We start from the raw sequence: 22,449 nt of genomic DNA on the forward strand, positions 1-22,449 counted from the left end.
AGCTCAATGCACAGCTAGTGAGGGCGGGGGGAGTATCCGCAAATGACGGGGCCCAAAAGGAGGGCGCGGAAGACAGGGAGACCCCCAGAGGGGGGAGGAGGGCTAAGTAGCTGGAGAGCAGAGTTAGAAGTGGTGGAAACAGGAGGAGAGATGGCCCTGCTTAGAGGAGCGTACAATCTAAGGGGAGGGGTGGACAGACGGAGAAACACAGGGGAGAGAGGGAGAGTAGAGGGACGGAGGCAGGGAAGGGGAAAGAATTATAGGTACAGCACCTATAATTATGTAACAATATAATTCCCCATCACAGACACACAAATGCACATACAAACTATGGTCAATATAATTTGATGCCAAAATAACCTAGGAGCATGACTGTGGCCTGTGTGGCGGTGGTGGGATGGACCTGACCACCTAGCAGTAGAACATCTAAACTCGGAAAAATGAGAAAAAAGGAGAAAGAAAAATAAGTTTACATTATGCATTGCAGTCGCTGGTGATTACAAAAGCAAGTGAGTCATCAGTTGTATCACAGCATGATAAAGACTTGGGAACCACCAATTTATTAAATAAAGAAAAGCAAAGAGGGATCTATGACATTTTCAATCTCAGAATACTGTGTTTAATGACCAAGTAAAGGCTGAAATAAAAAAACAACCGTTTGTCTAAATTCCTGAATAATAAATGAAATGCATTTTACTGGTTAGAAATGCAAATGGGCTAAAATTACAACAGAAAAAACCCATTTGATTCTTTGTGGAAAAAGAGAACATTATCAAATTATCTAAAACCTCTCTTACACAGACATGCTCACCTCTTCTGTCTAATTGCATATATTAATGTCTCTTCACGTTCCATGAAGCAGACACTTGTAGAGTAAGATAAGAAGCATGGTATGAGTCAGCACACAGCAGAATAACGTGGGACTGCTAATATAGACTGTATTTCATAAGGTCTTGTATGTGATATGAGATGTTTATATGCAGTGTAAAAAAAGATGAATACTGTACTTGTCTGCTCAATTCTTCCTTTCCACATTGTGTCCTAGGCTGACCAGTTCTCCGGATTTCATATCAGATCTGTGCTGTGTGTTCCAATATGGAATAGCAGCCATCAGATAATCGGTAAGTCTTTTAGGTAACAGGGGACTGTCTTTAATAATTGATAAAAACAAAAATTAACCAATGTAAATATTAGTATCTTTCAAAGAAGGAGAATTAAGTATAGGATTTGTCAACTAACCAGTAAAGCAAGGGTAGTTTAGGGAGTTGGGGTTTCAGACCGTAAGCACCTCCCATGTGATCTCCCAGACAACTTAAAACTGCACCCACAGTGACCAGTGTGCTTCTGGGACCTTGGGCTAGATTTACTAAGCTGCGGGTTTGAAAAAGTGGGGATGTTGCCTATAGCAACCAATCAGATTCTAGCTTTCATTTATTTAGTACCTTCTACAAAATGATAGCTAGAATCTGATTGGTTGCTATAAGCAACATCCCCCCTTTTTAAACCCGCAGCTTAGTAAATCTAGCCCCTTGTCTCTGACACCACCAGCCTTAAGAAAGTTTTCCAGCTTTCAACAAGCACAATATTATTGTCAATGGTTCTTCAGCTCACAGTACAGCCCGCACCAACAGCTAATTTAAGAGAAATAGCTATGACATCATAGCATGAAGAACTAGACAGCAAGGAAGTGGCAGCTTTATATCTGATTTCCCCAAGAATGGTATATGTGTTACTAACGGCACAGCCTGTCCTCTTATACTAGATTATCAAACACTGCATGACAGGTGTTGTAAATACAGGTGTATGCATTTTTTTAAGTTGGAAATTGTTGAAACTTTTATGTTTTTCTAGTAGTGCCCAAAATTAATGATATGACAGTAATCAGTATGGCAAATCATTTCATTAATATAGCACGGTTGGTACGTGTAATGAAATCTAAGGGAATTTGCATATGTGAATTTGCATTTTACTAATGAGTGACTGACATATAGTCATTGTACACACTGCATTTTATATATATATATATTTTTAGGTGTAGCACAAGTATTGAACAGACTAGATGGAAAGCCTTTCGATGATGCGGATCAAAGACTGTTCGAGGTAAGAATGTGAGCCACAAGTAAACAGAAATATCATCATGTTCTGAAAATACTGTTACGTTTAAAAGACATAACTTTACAAACTGCCGCACATTCTGATGCCGACGATATAAACCCGTACACCTAAAGATTTTATGAATTTTAGTTAGAAAACTCTTTTTATGTGTACTTTACATGAGAAAACGCATTTCCAGTCACACCAATTTATCAATGTACAAAAACATTCATACGCACAAAAGTGACACGTTGTAAAAATAACTCAATTGGGTTAAAGATGCTAAACCAAGCAGTATTTTAAGAGAAAAAAATGAAAATATTTATTTAATGAAAGGGGTAGAAGGTCGGGCTCTTGAGGTCACTTTACACAATTATTTAATAAATGAGCACAAACTGAGCTGTATTTTATGAGCTAAACTGAGTAATAATTTTTGGGAAAAATGAAATGGTTTAAATTAATAGAGGATGAGCCAAAGCATTTGAAATTTGCAATTGCACGCAGTGTAAAATCATGCAAGTCATGTTTTCTGTGTTATAAATAACCTTTACAATGTTAAAACCAATAGTTCCTTCAGTATTATGTTAATATAGCAAAAACACTCTAGATGAACAAAGTGATAAGGCACTATAGAAATGTTTTTTTATATTAGTTTGCTCCTTCTCGTTTGCATAAATTGCCATTTAATATTCAGCAACATCTTCCAAGAAGGATGAGATACACATAATTATAACTGTGTAATAAGCGAGTATTTTTAGAACAGAAGGTTAGCCTTATATATAAGTGGTTTTATGTCTTATTGGATCTTAAAGTGTTAATTTCACTTTAAGGAAATGATGCCTGAATTGAGTATGTATTACAATTAAATGCAATTTGTTGTTTTTTTTCAGGAAATATAACCTATAATGACAATTGAATTTGTTTTTTTTCTGTATTTTGGTGATTTAGGCTTTTGTTATATTTTGTGGCCTTGGGATTAACAATACAATAATGTACGATCAAGTGAAGAAATCCTGGGCAAAGCAATCGGTGGCTCTTGATGTGAGTAAGCCTAGACATAGGTTTTAATGGTTGTAGACAAGTGTTTTGATAAATTGTATTCTACCTAGGGATAGATTTATTAAATTTCAAACTTTGAATATAGTGTACTTCATATGTCCATACTTGGCCTCATTTACAAAGGAAAAAATCTTCCTTGGTAGCTGTGTCGGCCTCGTTATGTGTCAAAGTGCATGCGTGGGGGCTGTGTCGGCCTCGTTATGTGTCAAAGTGCATGCGTGGGGGCTGTGTCTGTCTTGATATGTGACAGTGTGCATGCGGCAGATGGTGACAATCGCTGAGGAGCAGAGATGTGCACTAGCTTATAGAGAAAGTTGGGTGGAGCAATGGCATTTCCATCTTAGTCCAGAGATTTACAGAGCAGTGTATCGTTTTGTGGAATGAGATTACTGAAATGAGATAAAGGAGTGGATAAGACATATTTTTAGGGGCATTTCGTGGTTTTTAGAAGAGTGCACAGCAATTTTCACTCTGTATCCTCAACTTTACAAATCTTCTACTCTATGTATCCTCTATTCTATGTACTCTCTATTCTATGTTTTTTTCCTGTATGTATCCTCTACTCTACATTTCCTCTACTCTATGTATTCTCTACTTTATGTATCCTATACTCTACATATCCTCTACTCTATGTTTACTTTGCTCTATGTATTCTCTACATATCCTCTAGTCTAGTATACTTTGCTCTGTGTATCCTCTACTCTATGTATCCTCTACACTACGTATCCTCTACTCTATGTATCCTTTGATCTATGTATCCTCTACTCTATGTATACTTTGATCTATGTATTCTTTACTCTATGTATCCTATCTCTACATATTCTCTACTCTATGTATACTTTGATCTATGTATCATTTACTCTATGTATCCTCTATGTATCCTCTTCTCTATGTATACTTTATATATCTTCTACTCTGTGTATACATTTTTCTTACATCCTCTACTCTTTTTCACTCTATTCATGATATCCTGAACTCTCTACTTTCTCTACTTTTCATCTACTCTTCAACTCTTCTGTTATTCACCTTCTCTTCTACCTCTTCTCTTCGTCCACTGTTCTCTCCTCTGTTCTTCATCTCCTGTACTCATTACTTCCTCTGCTCATCCTGCTTTATTCCTTGTCTTCTACTTTGCTTCTTGATTTTTCACAGTTCGTACCTTAAACCTCTATTTTTCCTCTTCTTTATTGTTTACCTTCCCTACTCCTAATCATCTTTACTATTCATTATTTTTATTTTTCCCATTCATTACTGTTCACCTCCCAGACTTCCTCTTCCTTGTAGTTCACCTCCTTTACTCTTTACTTAAACCAGTCAGCCTTTGGAAAGATTAGCCTGAATCATCTTTCAATCTTTTATGTTGTAGTTCTTTATGTAAATACTGTATAACTTTTTTTATATAATTCAGTATAATTTGGTGGCTGTCAAAAAGGCAGAGATTAGGTATCACACTTTTTGCTCTCACAATAAAAAAACTTTGTTTAGCATTATGTCACGGCTAGCAGGTAACTGAGGCCTACTTACTGGTATTTGCACCGCTAAGCAAGGAGGCATGGAGTCTAACGTGCCCCTGGTCTTCACCAGGGACCCCCCGCAAGGAAGTTTGGAGTTAGCTGCAGAGACACGCAAGTCGTGGCCCTCCAAGTTAGCCACCAGTGATGTAATAGGTGAATAGGCGAGGTCAAGCAATCCGAGGTCAGGTTTCGTGGGCAGCGAGGTACAACAGGGTCAGGCAGAAGCGTAGTCAGGAAGCCGAGGGTCAAACCAGGAAATCTATAAATGCCAGAGGGATATACAAAAGGAAGGTCAGGGAAAGCCAAGTATGGAGCTGGGGAGTCAGACAGAATGCTTAGGAGCAAACAGGAACACTGGCGCATAAGGAGACTTTGATACTCTGGCACTAGAATGGTGCCAGAGTCACCTATAAATAGATTGGGTTGCATTCTCATTGGTGGCAGTGGATTAGCCGGCAGAACAGCTGATGCCTACAGTCAGTGTCCCATTGCCTAGCAACAAGGGCGCGCCCCCACTGCGCATGCGTCCGCCAGAACCAGGAAGAAGCGATACGTCCCGTTGCCTAGCAACGGGACGTGCTGGAGCTGACAGAAGAGAAAGCATCAGTTCCCGGCACCGAGTGGATGTGCGGTGACAGCACCTGACACACATGGTGCTTCAATAGGAGTGCAAAAATAAGAAGGATGTACAAAAGCACAGTTGCTTCTCTAGTGTATTTAAAGGGTGCAATGTAAATATGCAAAATGTAGTCAATTGCATAAATGTAAGAATTCAGGGACGTCTGGCTGTTTTTATTGCATGCTATTTGCATTTCCTTATTGCACATGCAATTTGTTGATTAGTGTCTCATTATGTCTGGAGAGGTGCCCAGAGCATCACACTGCTTCCGCCGACTTGCCTTTTTCCCATAGTACATCCTGGTGCTATCTCTTCCCCAGGTAAACGATGCACATGCTCCAAGAAAAGAAAACGTGATTCATCAGACCAGGCTGCCTTTTTCCATTGCTCCATGGTTCTGGCGCTCATGTGCCCATTGTATGCGCTTTTGATGGTGGACAGGGGTCAACATGGGCACTCTGACCAGTCTGTTGCTACGCAGCCCCATACACAGCAAGCTGCGATGCACTGTGTGTCCTGACACCTTTCTATCATAGCCAGGATTAACTTCTTCAGCAATTTGTGCTACAGCAGTTCTTCTGTGGGGTTGCTCCAGACAGGCTAGCCTTCGCTCCCCACATGCATCAACGTGTCTTGGGCGGCCATGACCCATCGCCAGTTCACCAGCTGCCCTTCCTTGTGCCACTTTTGCTAGGTACTAACCACTGCATACAAAGAACATCCCACAAGAAATGCCGTTTTGGAGATGCTCTGACCCAGGCATCTAACCATCACAATTTGGCCCTTGTCAAAGTCGCTCAGATCCTTACACATCAACTTCAAGAACTGACTGTTCACTTGCTGCCTAATATATCCCACCCCTTTGGCAGGTGCCATTGTAACGAGATAATCAATGTTGTTCACTTCACTTGTCATTCGTTTTAGTGTTGTGGCTGGTCGGTGTATGTTTATGTATGTATAAACAAAACAAACAGTTAATGAACTAATTCCCTGTAACAGCACTCAAAGTATCCACATAGAAACTTGATTTAATGTAATAATGTCCAATTGGAATTTGTTATGGGCTCCTTCTTTCCATTCTTCTGTAACCCGCTGTGGAAGATTTCTGAAACAAACAAAATCAAGAAAAAGGGCGCTCATAGTGTAGTAAATTATACATCATTAGTAATAATCTGATTGAAAGCAGCGTACATTTTTGAAAATTATATTATGCTTATCTGTTGGTGCCTTCTTTAATGATCAAATGCTCCTTACTGAGACAGAATAGCCAAAAATGATGTCTTAGCACTGAAAATAGATCAGAAAGGCGGACGCACACGTGTAAAATCCAACACACACAATGTTCCTTTTAAAATACCAACGAAAACCCTTATAATAGGTAAAAGCGCTACGGAATGTTGAAATGTTGATGAAAGAACAAGAGTTTATCTGTGCAGGAGGCGGGTCCAAATCCGAACGAAAAAGTATTTTTATCTCCAGACACTGTTACCGATGTACAACGGATGCAGGGATAACCTCGTTGCAACAGGCTGCAGGCAATGGGAGAACATTATATACTTCAATTGGAAATGTGGCAGAGTTTGACAGTGTTTTTATATTAAAATCATTGAATTGCCAAAATCAATTATTGCCATCTACACTTTATAAAGAGATGAATTAATATTTCTCTATTACACCTATTTGGCTGTGTTATTATAATCTAAATGATGGCCTATAATATGGCCATATAACAGCCTATGTATTAATTTCTGTATGTAAAGAGCGCCCATCTTTTTTTCTTGGACCAGTTTTTCTTTTCATTTTCTTATTTTCAGCCTATCCTGTGGGGTTATACAGAACTGGACGTCTAATCTAATAAATGGTGATTACTCTTTCTGCACCCAACTGTCTGAAGCCATATTAAAGCTTGCATTCATTTGCCCTAGGCAATCACTAAAATGACACAATTTCTATTGCTAAACTGAATTCACAGAACATGCACATAGAAAAGGAGCAATTATCTGGATTTAACAAAGTGACTTTTAACTTCATACAACGTGTTGTAATATGATGACAGGTGATCATTATAAAAATGTTTTTCTTGAAATGTGATCTGATTCCCTGACTCTTAATCCTAATGGCCTGATTAGGAAAAAATGAGAAAGCCTTTTTGCTGTATGTTTCCTATCTAAATGACCATTAGTGAGTTTGTTAAAGGGTAGAAATGGTGGAAACTGCTATTCATCAGTTTTGTTGTCGCAACATGAATTCAGGCTTCAAGCATAGACAGTATTTGCTGCAGTCAATGCAATTAGAGGGTAATACTAGCGACAGGAGATGGTGAAGCTAAAAGCTATAACAATACTAATTATGCAAATTTCACTATTTTTAATTGAAAGATATTGCCCTGGATTTTTTTTGCAAACTATAAAAGAACAAAGAGTCTCTTGGCGTAATACTGTTTATACTGTAACAGCTTCGGGATAGCATTGCTTAGTTGTTGGAAAGGGTCACGTTGGAGGGTCTGGTTAAATATATTAGATACAAAAAGGATAATGATCTGTTACTGGGGAGGACTCAAAGGGCTAGATTTGCTAAGCTGCGGGTTTGAAAAAGTGGGGATGTTGCCTATAACAACCAATCAGATTCTAGCTTTCATTTATTTAGTACTTTCTACAAAATGACAGCTAGAATCTGATTGGTTGCTATCGGCAACATCCCCACTTTTTCAAACCTGCAGCTTAGTAAATCTAGCGCAAAATCTTGTTGGATCGACATGGAAAAATCAAGGGCTTCCAGTAAGAGCATAACATTTTACTACTGGGCCAAATTGCTTTTTCTTAAAATAATTTTTTGGGAAGGGGGGATTCCCAATGATCCTCCCGAGTCCACCATTCTGTTTTTTTTAACGTGCTGGGGCCGATTGCACTGCAATGGTTGTCTTTCCGCTGGTTTCAAGGTGACGGGCACTCACCTTAGCGGTATGTACTTAGTGGCATCAGGACCGTCTCTTCCATTGGGCACAATAGGCAGGTGCCCGGGGGCCCTGCGTGCCAGGGGGCCCATCAGGGGCAGCGCTAAAAAAAAAATCCTGCAAAAAAAATAAAAAAATACTTACCTTGAGGTCAGCTGGCGATCCAGCTCCCTCCCTGGTCTCCTCCTCCGTGCGGCGCTCGCAGTGCATGTCACGCCCGCCCGACATCCATTGCGGAGCACAGCACGGAGAAGTCCCCTGCGCGAAAACAACTTTAATCAGCAGGCAGCAGCAGTGACTCGGAAGAAAAGTGAAGAGGATCGCATCGGAGAATAAGCCAATTAAAAGGTAAGTTAAGGGTTTTGGTTTTTTTAAGTATTTCAAGGGACGCTGACGGCTGACCAGTGCATAAAAAATGTGATATATATATATATATATATATATATATATATATATCACTTTTTTTTTAACACACACACATATATCAGGCATACAAATGTGGCACTTTAACCTATTTGTACACAATATGATAATGTAATGAACTGTCATATACACAAGAGAGACAGTAATATATTAACTGTTATTAATAAGTTGCATTTCCTATAAAATGTATTTAAATACAAACACCCCCAAATCCATTGTTTACCCCTTTTAAAAACCCAACAGTATTCTTATTTCTTGCAGTAGTCCAAACGGAAATGACAAATAAGTAGTGCAAATAGACAGTTGTAACTAGTTATAATAACCGCAACGCTAATGCATTATCAGCCAATCAGAAGAATCTAGATGGTGATCATCATCATTGCATATATTTGCAGTAGCTCTCCACTACCCAGTGATGTGTCCCCGTCTACTAATCTCGCAGTTCTGGGAACATTCCCTTACTGTATCCAGCTTACACTTGCCTGTCCCATTTCGTGTCTCCTGGTAAAAGGTGATGCAAGGCAGCGAAATGCACAAATCTAGATACAGATGCATGCATACGCATTTTTGGTGTGTATCTGCAGTACGGAAATTGGTATTTTACACAAAAATTGGTATATGCCCATTTCCAAAATGGGGCCCATAATGCGCTTGTTTTTTCAAATGGAATATAATTGCAATAATACATAAGGAGATTATCACGTTGCACTGTGTCACTTATCTCGATTTATCTGGGAGTGAAAATGCAAACGGACTATACGATACTTGATCACTGGTCTTGTCGGCTTGGAAAAAGAGGTGCAGTCAGGTGAGCCACAGCGACAAATTTTAATGTCAGCTCTTATTCTCAAGAACTTGTACCCTTGGAATTTGCCTGGAGCATGCTCAGTTCAGTCTATCGCTCACTTCCTCTGCATTCTAGGGGTATATAAACCTGATGGTCAATTGCAGTAACTGCCAGACTACTGTGCATCTCAGTCGTGCTCCAGCGTTTCTCTGAATTCTGATCATTGTGTATGACCTTGGCTACCTCTGCCTACCTTCCCAGCTCTCTCACCCTCGCTCTGTCCAAGGAAATCTCTAACATCTGCTCTGGCTAAGGCCATTACTGGCTATATCTGGACCCCCCCCCCAGCAGCACAAGCATTTATTTAAATTGCAGCCAAGACACCAGGCAAAACGGAGGAGGGGCGGGACAAATCAGAAGCAGGGGCAGGGCCAACTGGGATCAGCCAATTAGAATGAAGGGGGTGCATGACTATGATAAATCACATCCCCTAAAAATAAAGTATAGGGCCGCCCCTGCCCATTCTTCGCTATTGGAATACTTCTGTTCTTCAGGCCCAAGTTTACAATGCATCGAAAAAGTTCCTGACAGAGACTTCATTTTGAAGTGAAATATGCAAAAATTGTAATTTTGAAATCATTACTTTTATAATATAATTTATTTTTCTAAAATGTTTTGTTAATGCAAAGTTAAAAGGTACCAAAAAGTATAAAGAGTTATAAACTGACTTTTGCATGAATACATATGTACAGCAGAGTGAATTACCTATATGGACAAATTATTCTTCTTCAGTTGTTGTCTGTCCATCTATTCATTTTATGGCCCCGCCCATGATAACTTTGTACCCAAGGCTGGGATCAGTCTCCACAAAATGACACCGAATATTAACCCCTTCCCCAGATATTGATTTCAGGGCTCGTTCTCATAGTGTGGGCGAAATTTCAGTTTTCTTTATGTTATCTTTACAATCACTATGAGGGATATTATTCTCTATTCTCTGTTTGTCTCCCTGTTTTTCATGAGCACCTATGTCTGTCTATGTAGTGTTAATTTAAATTTGAATTTGATTAACATGAAATTACAAACTGCTCATTTGTGCAGTCATGTTCAAGTTGTTATAAATGATGTCGCTTCCTTTGACCGTCTTCGGTCTCTTGAAATAGTGGGAGGTGTTTGAAGACAGAGCCAGATCTGATTGGTGGACTATTCCTCTGTGATAGCTGGGCTGGGAAGGTGAGATAACAAGAGATCAAATGGAAATGTTATAAATGCTTCTTTTTTTTTTACCCCCACCAGGTGCTTTCTTATCATGCAACGTGTTCAAAAGCTGAAGTTGATAAATTTAAGGTAAGGTACTGTAAACCATCTACATTTCTTTTAATGTCTGTATTATGGAATTATACAATATTTATACCACATATATGTCTCATGTGCACAGCTATAAAGCACTGCTCACTTCTGAATTCTGCACTGGAAATCTAATTCAACAACCGTTACACTACACCCTGATCCACCGTCCTGCTTTGTTTCACCTATGTTCTATTACAAAACACCTTCAATACTCCAAGGGGGAGATTCAATAGCTGGCGATGTAGCGCGCAGTCGTTGCGCAAACATTGGCGGCAATTATGATAGGAACCTCAGGTCATTTTTCCTCACACCTTGTTACTGCAACCTACTGTTACCTCATCCCCATTACTTGTATAATATCAATGACTATCACGGATTATACTTCAAATTTTAAAGTGGAACTAAGCAATAAAACAGTAAGCATTTTAATACGCCTTGTAAGAAGCCTCTGACCATTCATGTCATAGTGTTGGCCAGCACACACTGACATAAATAGCAATTCTGTCATCTCTGCTTCTACCAGTAGGGGGAACGTGATGTTTATGCTAATAGCTAAGGCAATAGTATGATAATAAATAATGTTTTGTTTTTTATTTCAGTTTAAACATAATCGACCATATTATACATTTCTTATATTCAATAATATTATATATTTTGTGCCATATATGTTACTATATATTACTTTTGATTCCACAGTTTATGGCTAAAGGCTTCTCACATTTTGTAACTTTTTAATGTTTCACTTCTATTCCTCTTGTGATTTTTATTTCACTTTTTATTCTTGTTCTTGTCTTGGAAATCTAGCACAATTTTAACCTGTCTACGATTGCATCTAGTTCTCTCCATGTTTTCAGCTTATCTTTAGGCCATTTTTTATTCCCATTGGTGCATCAATAAATGGAGAACTTTGAATAAAATAATTTAATTTGACTATGCATGTGAGTTGTGCCAGATTTGAAAAAGATACAAAAAATGCCAATAGCTTTTTGTAGGAGACCCAGAAAACAGGGATAAGGGAACAGATGATACAGTCTGGGAAGGCGAGGCTAGTAAGGGAACTAAATATATAATTCTTTACAAATTGGCCAAATATATTTATTAATAGCAATAATATATTTAAATTATTTTACAAACATAACTGTAGACAACTATAAGTTTAGGCAATCAGGAATATCCTGCGGTTAAATCATTATACTGCTTAAATTGACAAATTTTTAACCAAAAATTCGAATCCGGGTCAGTTGGTGGTGGAACATGTCCGTGGCCATTAAACCGGTTAAATTTGTTTGAATTTCGAACTGGTTTGAAATTTGAAAGCGTCTCTTTATTTGATCAATTCTTGCGTCCTGCTTGAGTTTCTCAATGCCTATCAAATACTTTTCATGTCTAAATGCAGGCCACATTCTTTTGAAAGCTACCAGAATTTTTTGTGTTTCAGTGGAGTTGCCTGGCTTTTAGTTATAAGTTCTTTAACTGTTTGAGAACACAAACTCCAGCTGAAAGGCCTCTCCATGAAGACACAGTTCTTCTAAAGGGCTTGTGTGTATGGGCATTGAAAAGTAACACTTGTTAAAAGTGTAGACAAAGATTTGTACTTTGTTCTCCAATTTAACACTGTGTGACAAATGTTTTATAAGCTTCCTTGCAGCATAGTATACTAAATGAACGCTTTTATAGAACTCCATTATATTGTATCGAGTGTTAATGCTCCAGTATAGCAGCAGGCAACTTTGAAGGGAACACTTGTTAGAAAACGTGTGTGTATGGTAGAGATACTCACTGACCCTCGTGTTTTGGTTTTGGATCTGGATTAACTTCATGTTTTGGTTTTGGCAAAACCACTCTCATGTGTTTTGGTTTTGGATGTGTATTTTTTGGGAAAATTGCTAAAATATGCTAAAATCACATCATTTTGCTCTTCTTTTTCTTCCTACATTATTATTAGCCTCAATAACACTCATTTCCAGTCATTTCCAGTCAATTTTGACCACCTCACAGGTCACAATATTATTTTCATACACTTTCGGACAAAGACTGCAGCGAGCACAAACACACAGCAGTTCACAGGATATATAGGAAACATTGCCACACAGCAGTGGCAGAAAAAAAAAGAAAAGTGTGCAAGATGGAATTGTCCTTAGGCCCTTCCACCCCCCCTTGTGTCAGGTATTGAAAAGTACATGTACAGTTTAACAAGCCAAGCGCTCTAGTGACAGGCAGTGCCACTTTTGTGGCTGAAGTGCTTGGTTTGTTCAGGCCCCCATAAAACAAGCTACCAATAGCTTAGCAGCCTTAAGCCCAACAGAGGCAGGATGATAACCGAGCCCAAGCATCTCTAGTGTATTGGTCAATTCACTTACATTAGTTTTTCAGTTGGTTATTAGTGCATTTAATAGTCTTTAAGGATGCACGTTCAACGTGTGTAGGTGGCCATAGTGACTGCTTTGTTACCTTTAAGTCTCCCTCTGTCCAATATACAATATATCCTCTTTTCCTTGTGTTTAAAATTGTTGTCCTCCAGAGTTCTGCTGAAGGAATCAATAAACTTCTGACTGAGGCCCTGCATAGCTAGCAGAGTAGGGGAATGGGGGCATTTAATAATAGATAATTTTAATGCATTTTTACTGGTCTTTTATTACCCTGATGATACAAACATTAAAATATGCTATGTCATCTGTCACTCTTTAAAGTATACATGGTAATGAAAAAATGCTAACTGTACTATCTTATTATAAAACATAAGTATTATTAATACTGTGATAATATACTGTAAACTATTTTATGAACATCAGTGAGAAGTCATGTAAACATTGTACTTATGATGCCGCTACACATTGATCCATTGATGGGTCTAGAAATGGATTGGATACCTTTAGAAATCAGTAATTATAAACATTTGATTATACAGTTAGGCTGATTGAAGCAGGTAATGATTATCATATACAGGACAGTTGTCAGGTTCATTTCGCTGTTACATCACAAGAAGAGGAGGGGGGACCTTTCCCTGAATCATCCCATGATTTATATAAGGTTTAACTTACATTCATTCTTTAACATCACTAAATATGTAATTATGATTATAACATTTATAATGATGAGTGGCGATATTATCACTTAAAATTTACAGTATTGAAAACATTATTATCCCTGATGTAGATTAGGATATTAGAAGTCAACTTGAGGAACTCTGACCTACCTAATATAGGGTAGCTTTATTCTTTGATACGGTCCCTTAATAGAGTCATTCCGTAAGTTATAATGCCTTTGTAACCTACAGTAAGGGCTATACTACCATTTATAAAATAAATATTCTTTTTGTACACATTAGATAATGTAATATACTCATTTGTTTCCAATTTTAGTTATTTCTCATTTGCACCCCATTCTGCACTAAAGACATAAAAGATTTCACTAGCGTGACACTCCCCTTAGCAACATGCAGTTGTTTTTCCTGAAGCTCCTCCGCTCCTCTTAGAGCCTCTTTCAAAATAACTGGGGGGTTTGGCGGGATTTATAGGGCAGGAAGAACCCCAGATCAATTACGATCTACAATCAAGCAATTATTATTATTGGTCCTTCTGCTATTACCCACTCTTTTCCATCATTTAAGAGGGATTAACTAAACTGATTTGCAGGTTCTGAGTTCCGGAACTGGCAGAGCTCGTGCAAAACAGTTGCAAGTAATAGTCCTTGGGGCGGAAGTGGTATGTTAGTAAAATCTTTTTCATAGGTGATAGTGCAGCATAAAGTCTTATGAAGGCAAGTGTTTCTTGCATACATTGCTGGTGTATTATTAGGCCGGGTGAGTTAGTGTAGCGGCGCACGGAGGATTGTCGGGGGGGAGGGTTCCCCCAGCCGACCCAAAAAAAAAAACAAAAAAAACATAGAGAGCTGCAGCTCCGTTTCGCCAGCGCTGTCCAATACAGCAGCCGCGGCGCTGTCTAAGAAGCGTCTGCAGCGGTGCTGTATACAATACAGCACCGCCGCGGACGCTTCTTTGACAGCGCCGCGGCTGCTGTATAGGACAGTGGCCACTTAGTTAGTGCAGGGGGGGTTTCTAGAGACTCAGAAACCCCCCTGCGTGCGCCACTGTAGTGAGGGGTGGTGGAGTAATAAATCTATTCTATAAAAGTCTTTTTTTTTAATGCTGAATTTGTGAGATGTTGCCTGGTGAGAAGGAACAACAGAGATGTGCATTATCAAGTAAATATGTTGTTATAAATATCTTTACATTGTGCACTGGAAGGATAGTGTGTGATTCTAGTTCATGTTTTTCAAATCTGCCACAGTCTAATGTTGCTCGTTAATGTTTAAGGCTTTCACCTTCACTGCTTGGTCAGATTGGCTGTGTGCCTGCGTGGGTGAATGAAGTTCCCAGAGGAAGAGCTCATTAAGCAGTGTCAGTCCCCTCTATAGCTCAGGAATGAGCTGTGACGTCGCTCTGCTGATAAAAGCATACAATGGCCCGAATAGAGGACCTTCAGCAGATAATGTTATCTTCATATACAAATGTTGTAGATGCAATGTATATGCATTAATGCATATGCAATATACCATACATCACTTTAATAGGAATTAATAAGCTATTGTGAAATTCTTTTAGATTATTTTAGTATTCATTATCTTATGTATATATTGTCACATTAATACGTGTTTGCCATGGAAACTTATGTGTGTTATATTGAAGAGTGTGTTAATATCTTGCCATTTTTGACCACTATTTACTATTTTCTTTGGAGTAATAATGTAAATAAAATGTGCACAACTTAACTGGATTAATTAAGGTGTTTCAAAAGGAAATCTTAATATATTATTATATATGTTACAATTATAATTCACGGGACAGGCTACATTATCCTTATCAGCTTTATATATAGCGCCAATAATGGTAAGAAATGGTAGCATACAGTATGCTCCTTGCTTGAACATGATAGTTTATTACCATGATTTCAAACCTTTGTGTTGCGGCTGACACAGACGGCACACAATTTGTTTTTCATATGATTCCTAAAATACTGCTCAGTGTAGCCACATTTATGGCTTACATTAATAATAGGAGATAGAGAACATTGAGACTGCCTTATTTACGTCTGCATCTAGAAACGTGCTTCTTTGCCGAAGTACACCTGGAAGGCATAAGTAAAAGTTTAGGTCGACACCAATCTTTGCCAGCTCAGGGCTGGTGCAGAAAAAAAAAAATTGGCTGACATGTTGTACACTGTGATATTTTCATTTCATAGCACTGAAACGCAAAATTAATTTTTTCAATTCATTATCATCATTTATTTATATATATCGAACAGAGAACTCACTCACATCAATCCCTATCCCGTTGGAGCTTACAGTCTAAATTACTTAACATACACAGACTGAGAGAAACTAAGGTCAATTTACTAGCAGCCAATTAACCTATCGGTATGTTTTTGGAGTGTGGGAGGAAACCTAAGGACCCGGAAGAAACCCACGCTAACACGGGGAGAACATACATACTCCACACAGATAAGGCCATGGTCGGCAATTGAACTCATGACCCCAGCACTGTGAGGGAGAAGTGCTAACCACTAAGTCACCGTGATGCCCTAATTCTACGCTCAATTCTACATTGTTTTATGGTGCAAAAATATCTTTCAGATAAACAACTGAATTATGTTGTTTTTTTATAAGTATTGAAACCCCATATTTCAATATTTTGTTGTGCTACCTTTTGCAGCAGTAACAGGTATTAGTTTTTTGGGGTAAGCATGTCCCATTCAGGAGTGATTTTGCTATTTAAGGAAATTAACTTTTTAAGGAAATTAACTTTTTTGTTCTTAAGACCGCTATACATATTGTTTTCTTGCAGTACTCCCTGTGTTTGGCACCATTCATTCTGCCCTCTATTTTAACTTAAATAAGCTTAATTAAGCTTTAATGTCTGCAGGCCCAGTTGGTCTTCCAATTGTTGATCTCTTATATGTAACCTTGATTTTTTTTCATTTTTGTCATGTGCAAAAGCAAAGAGTTGCAACAATAAGTTGTCCTAAAGCAGGGGAGTAAACGCCGAGTATATTGGTGTAATCAAGGATATTGTATAACATTCTTCCATATTTCTGCAGAATATATTTTGTTATTAAAAGTGACTTTATAATGTTGTCCTCCAAATGCTCAATCATCTCCATCTGTAAGTTCTCTGGTGCATGTGAGATGTCCACCAGTTGTGGCTGAAAACCCAACCTTAGCTTGAAATATTGCCTTTCAAAGTCTTTAACCCTCTCTTTGTACCCTTCAATGAGTGAATCTAAAACACCTACATATACGTTTATATCCCTATTTTGCATATTATTTTTATTATTTTCCTTTAAAACTATTGCAAACTTGGGAAAATGTACTAGAGAAACAACTGGCTTAAACTAGCACAGATTTAAGAAAATTCAGTAGGCTTTTACCCTATAATCTCTAATGTTCTCATTTGGAAAACATGATATCCACTTGGTTTATAAACATTTTAAAATGAACCTTTTCTTTACAATTTTGAGCCTGCGGGTCCCCCTGCAATGCTCCTGTCCTCCTCTGATTCTTCAGTCGGCTCCTCGGCTGCTCATAGAGGAAGTTCCTCCTCTCTGAGCATCCGAGATCTCTGATTGGTGCACCAGAATGCAAGGCACTTTAGGCGCTAATTTCCTAAAGGACGGACAACAGGGATCCTTGACACAGGCCACTGCCTCCTCTAACACAACGCTCCTAGGAGGCAGTTTTCTACACACAGATTAGCCTCCTGCATGCAGGCCGCATTCAGAGCCACAAAAGGCTGCATATGGCCTGAAGGCCGAGATTCCCTACCGCTGATTTAGACTGTGAGCTCAACTGAGACAGGGACTGATGTGAATGAATATGCATAAATTAAGCATAATAATATGCATGTTGATGTTATCGCTCCACAAAATGCAATCAATAATGTATGGAACTCTTGATAGACCTATACATCTTTATATATGAATATTGGAAGGTTACAATAATATATTAAATATATTTGTTAAGAATTTATGTTTTTTCATGTTTTAGTTGACTAGTCTGTTAGCGTTCATAGCGTACATTGGTAAGCGTATAGATTATGTACCGTAAACTGCTACAAGTTTGCTTTCGCAAATACTCAGCTCCTACAGACACTTTGCACATTACTCTAGGCACCATCACATGTTATGGGGTCAGTGATTAGGGGACATGTGTCGCAGAAGGTGTGTTGTAACGGGCTGTGTGTTTCCAAGGCAACGTAATGCTGCTAGGATACCTTACTATATGACCTGTCGTTGGTAAAATCAGATGCTTTGGTATGCTTCTTCTGGATTTAAATGTGTTTATTCCATAAATGAAAAATGAAGCACAAACAAAGACCAATTATCGTGTTTTAAACTAGAACATAAGTAAGTAATGAGAATATAAAGTTCAAGTTTGACTGTATTGACTGCAGAACAGTGTTCTTTACTGTGAAAATGGAAAACGTGGACATATAAATTTGGAAACAAACATTCAGTATTATGCAGTTCATGAAATCTTTTTAAAAACAAGGACAAAATCAAAATGTTAGTCTAAAATTGCTTGTTTTCGTTACATGTCGTTCTGGTATTTCTACTTGAAACCTAAAAGGCTATGTCTACCCTTCTGCGGTTGGTTCTGGTTGAACATGTATCATTTATGTATATATTGTTATTTTGGCAAAACATGCTGTGGCCATGCCCCCTTTAGCAGCTATGGAAGGGGCCTAAGAAATTGCTGTACCGGGGCCCACAATTTCTCTTGGTGGCCCTGAGATCACCACTTACTAGGATTGGTGCTATAAGGGTTTCCAGTTCCTAAGATATGACAATATATTATCGTTATCATTTTATTTATATAGCTCCACCAATTATGCAGCGCTGTTCAGAGAGTATTTATCACTCACATCAGTCCCTGCCTCATTGAAGCTTACAGTCTAACATACACACACACACAAACACACACACACTAGGGCTAATTTTGTCAGTAGCCAATTAATCTATCAGTATCTTATTGGAGTTTGGGAGGAAACCAGAGCACCCAACAAACAGGAAGAGAACTTACAGACTACACACAGGTAAGGTCCTGGTTGGGAATCAAACTCATGACCATAGCGCTGTGAGGCAGTGCATATGTCCCTCAAGATGTAGTAGGAACACTGCAATGCAATGTGCAAATTTCAGTCAGGTTGTTAACAGGGAATGAATCCGGTTCCCTGGACACACATTGGCAGAAGCAATACATTTAGGAGTGGAGAGTACTAGGTGAAAGAAAATAAACAGCATGACATGAAATGCCCGAGCATGAGTAACCAGTCTGTAATGTTAAACTAAGCTTTGCTGGCACCCCCATAAGTCAAATAAAGCAAACTAGTAATATATATAATAATAAAATAACCCAAAACTAATGAATTAAAGTGCAGCAAAATGGAGCAATAAGAAAATGCTGCTAATTTTTCCATAAATAATTCATACAATTATATCCACATACTAATTCCGAGTCTTATGAATCGGGCATGTTAAATTTATTATAATGGTATATAAACCATCAATTTAGTATTGTTTTTGATATATGTAACTTATATGGATTTTAGTTAGTTAATTGCTTACTTTCGTGTCTTAATGCTGGGATATTGTTCCATTACTTCATAGGGCAAAAGTTATTCATCGATAGATGAAGGTGACTTTTGCTTGCTATGACATGAAGTTCCAGATTGCTTATATAATATAGAGAACCCGAAACGTGAAGCAGGAACGCTGGGATTAGGTTCACCTGGTGCTTTCTTTGATTGCTTTAGTGAGTGCAACAAGTGATATTTCTACACGCTTATATTCACTTGGCATATGTAAGGGCAACTTTATATTGTACAATTCTAATGATTAAAAAGGTCTACTTGGTGAGCCAGCATTCATCTCTTTCAAACGTACATATTTATGTAAACTAATATAAGTAAGTACTATACACTGCCAAAGTGGAACTACACTATATGGACAAAAATATTTGACCATACCTGTTAATTATTGAATTGAGGTGTTTCAATCAGACCCGTTGCCAGAGGTGTATAAAATCAAGCACCTAGCCATGCAGTCTCCATTTGCAAACATTTATGATACAAAATAGGTTGTTCTGAAGAGCTCAGTGACTCTCAGGGTGGTACTGTGTGATAGGATGCCAGCTTTGCAATAAGACGGTTCGTGAAATTTCATCCCTGCTGGATATTCCACGGTCAACTGTAAGTGATATTATTAGAAAGTGGAAGCGTTTAGGAACAACAGCAACTGAGCCACAAAGCGGAAGACCACATAAAATCACAGAGAGGGGTCAACGACTGCTAAGGCGCATGGTGTGTAAAAGTCGCCAACGCTCTGCTGATTCCATAGCCGAAGAATTTAGAATTTCCACTGGCATTAATGTAAGCACAAAAACTGTGCGGCAGAAGCTTAATGGAATGGGTTTCCATAACCGAGCAGCTGCATGCAAGCCTCACATCACAATGACCAATGACAAGCTTCGGATGGAGTGGTGTTAAGCACACAGACACTAGAAAGTGGAGCAGTGGAAATGTGTTCTGTGATGTGACGAATCACGCTTCTCCGTTTGGCAGTCAGATAGGCGAGTCTGGGTTTGGCGCATGCTGGGAGAACGTTACCTGCCTGACTGCATTATTGCAACACTGAAGTTTGATGGAGGGATAATGGTATGGGGCTGTTTTTCAACATTTGGGCTAGGCCCCTTATCTCCAGTGAAGGACAATCTTAATGCTTCAGCATACCAAGTCATTTTGGACAATGCTATACTTTCAATTTTGTGGCAACGATTTGGGGAAGGCCCTTTTCTATTGCAACATGACTGTGCCCCAGTGCACAAAACAAGGAATAAAAGGTATGGTTTAATGAGTTCGGTGTGGAAGAACTTAACAGGCCCGCACAGAGCCCTGATCTCAACCCCATTGAACACCTTTCGGATGAACTGGAACGGAGAATGGGAGCCAGGCCTTCTAGTCCAACATCAGTGCCTGACCTTATAAATGCTGTACAGATTGAATGGGCACAAATTTCCACAGAAACACTCCAACATCTTGTGGAAAGCCTTCCAAGAAGAGTGGAAGCTGTTATTGCTGCAAAAGGAGGACCAACTCCATGTTAAAAGTATATATATTTGAATACAATCTCATTATAGTTTCTGTTGGTGTAATGGTCGAGCATCTGAATACTTTTGTCCATATAGTGTATGAGGTTCTGCATGGTATATGACCATAGGCTGACAGGTTCAGCAATGATAGAATAGAGTTTGTTGCTGTGAATGGTGCATCATGGCTAAGAATTAGACATAAAATCTGATATCTGTGCTTTTAAGTGTCACATTGAGAAAAGCTGAACCATGACTACCAGTCATTGCTGCAATCTCTATTCCATCTGTAACTATAAGAAAACAACAACAGACATTCTCGGTGACAAACCACAAAGCTATAACATGTATTGTAGCTTCTGTTAGGCAATGAGTGGCCCAAGCTGCAAACAAGAAAACATCTGTGTGCATTTAAATAAAAAAGTCGGCTCTCTAACCTCTCTGTCTGTCTGTATGACCCAATATTGTTTTATTACTGTGTTTGTTCCCAATTGTAAAGCGCTAATTGTTAGAATTTGCTATATAAATAAATGTTGATGATGATGTTCGTAAAAAAAGGATGAAACATGCACAAATAGTAAAAACATCTCTTCAAAGTCCACCCTTCCACCCTACTACAACCTTAGCACACGCATTTCATTGCCTAAATTGTAGCTCAGTTCGTTTTCATTTACGTCTTAAATTAATCAAGAATTACACGTGAAGGTTTTTGTTGGTTGAATGCACTTTCCTGTATAAAATGTGTTAATTGTGTCCCATCAAAAGTATTCAGCTCTTTCAAGGACATGTTGTCACACTTTTATGGAAATCACAGCTATGGAGCCCGGGATATGATGAAAGCATAAAGTGTTTATTGAGCAGGTTTTAATCAGAAAATACAGAAAATAGTACGAACCAAATATTTCTGATACTGCACAGGGATTTCTGAGTAAAGCTGAATACTGGTAGCAAAGGAATACATCAGATGCAGGTAGAATGGCTGAGGGGAGAGAAATCCAGTGTAGTGATGTCAGCAGCAGCTTGTGAAAGTCCCAGAACACAGGAGAAACAGGAGAATACAACCATTAGTAAAAGCAGCAAAACAACAATGACCAGGACAGGTAATAGAGAGGGGCAGGTAGAAATAAGGAACCACCAGGTGCAGGAGAGAATAGTGCAATATGTTAACCCCTAGTAATGAGAAGGATAAAAGCACAATAGCAGCACCTCTGGTGAATTAGAGGTATTGCCAGAATACAAAGAAACACAATAATAAAGTCCAATCTAAACCCAGACGCAGGAGCTCCCGAGATGAAGCAGCATCCTGAGGCGATGCTGCAGAGGAAGCGAGGCAGATCCTGACACATGTACAAAGTAAATCCTTTTACTTGGTGAAAAATGCCATGCAGAGCCCCGCTATATATGGAAAGCCCCCCTTAATGTGCCTTAATTTTAATAATCTTATCCTGCAAAAACAAAATCTTGTGTTTGTATGTGTAAATAAACTATTGTAGTTGTATTTATGCGTCTA

General features: G+C 38.6%; 1 protein-coding gene across 2 annotated transcripts in view; it reads left to right on the forward strand.

The window, feature by feature from the left end:
• PDE11A (phosphodiesterase 11A) overlaps window positions 1-22,449 on the forward strand; it is a 426,226-nt gene that overhangs the window by 263,866 nt on the left and 139,911 nt on the right. For both annotated transcript variants that reach the window (XM_075180554.1, XM_075180553.1), the window contains exons 7-10: window positions 1,046-1,121; window positions 2,033-2,100; window positions 3,043-3,135; window positions 10,746-10,796. In XM_075180554.1, the coding sequence (XP_075036655.1) occupies window positions 1,046-1,121; window positions 2,033-2,100; window positions 3,043-3,135; window positions 10,746-10,796 (288 nt within the window). The remainder of the gene's footprint in view (window positions 1-1,045; window positions 1,122-2,032; window positions 2,101-3,042; window positions 3,136-10,745; window positions 10,797-22,449) is intronic.

This window comes from Mixophyes fleayi, chromosome 7 (assembly GCF_038048845.1).
Source record: "Mixophyes fleayi isolate aMixFle1 chromosome 7, aMixFle1.hap1, whole genome shotgun sequence".
Classification (NCBI taxonomy): domain Eukaryota; kingdom Metazoa; phylum Chordata; class Amphibia; order Anura; family Limnodynastidae; genus Mixophyes; species Mixophyes fleayi.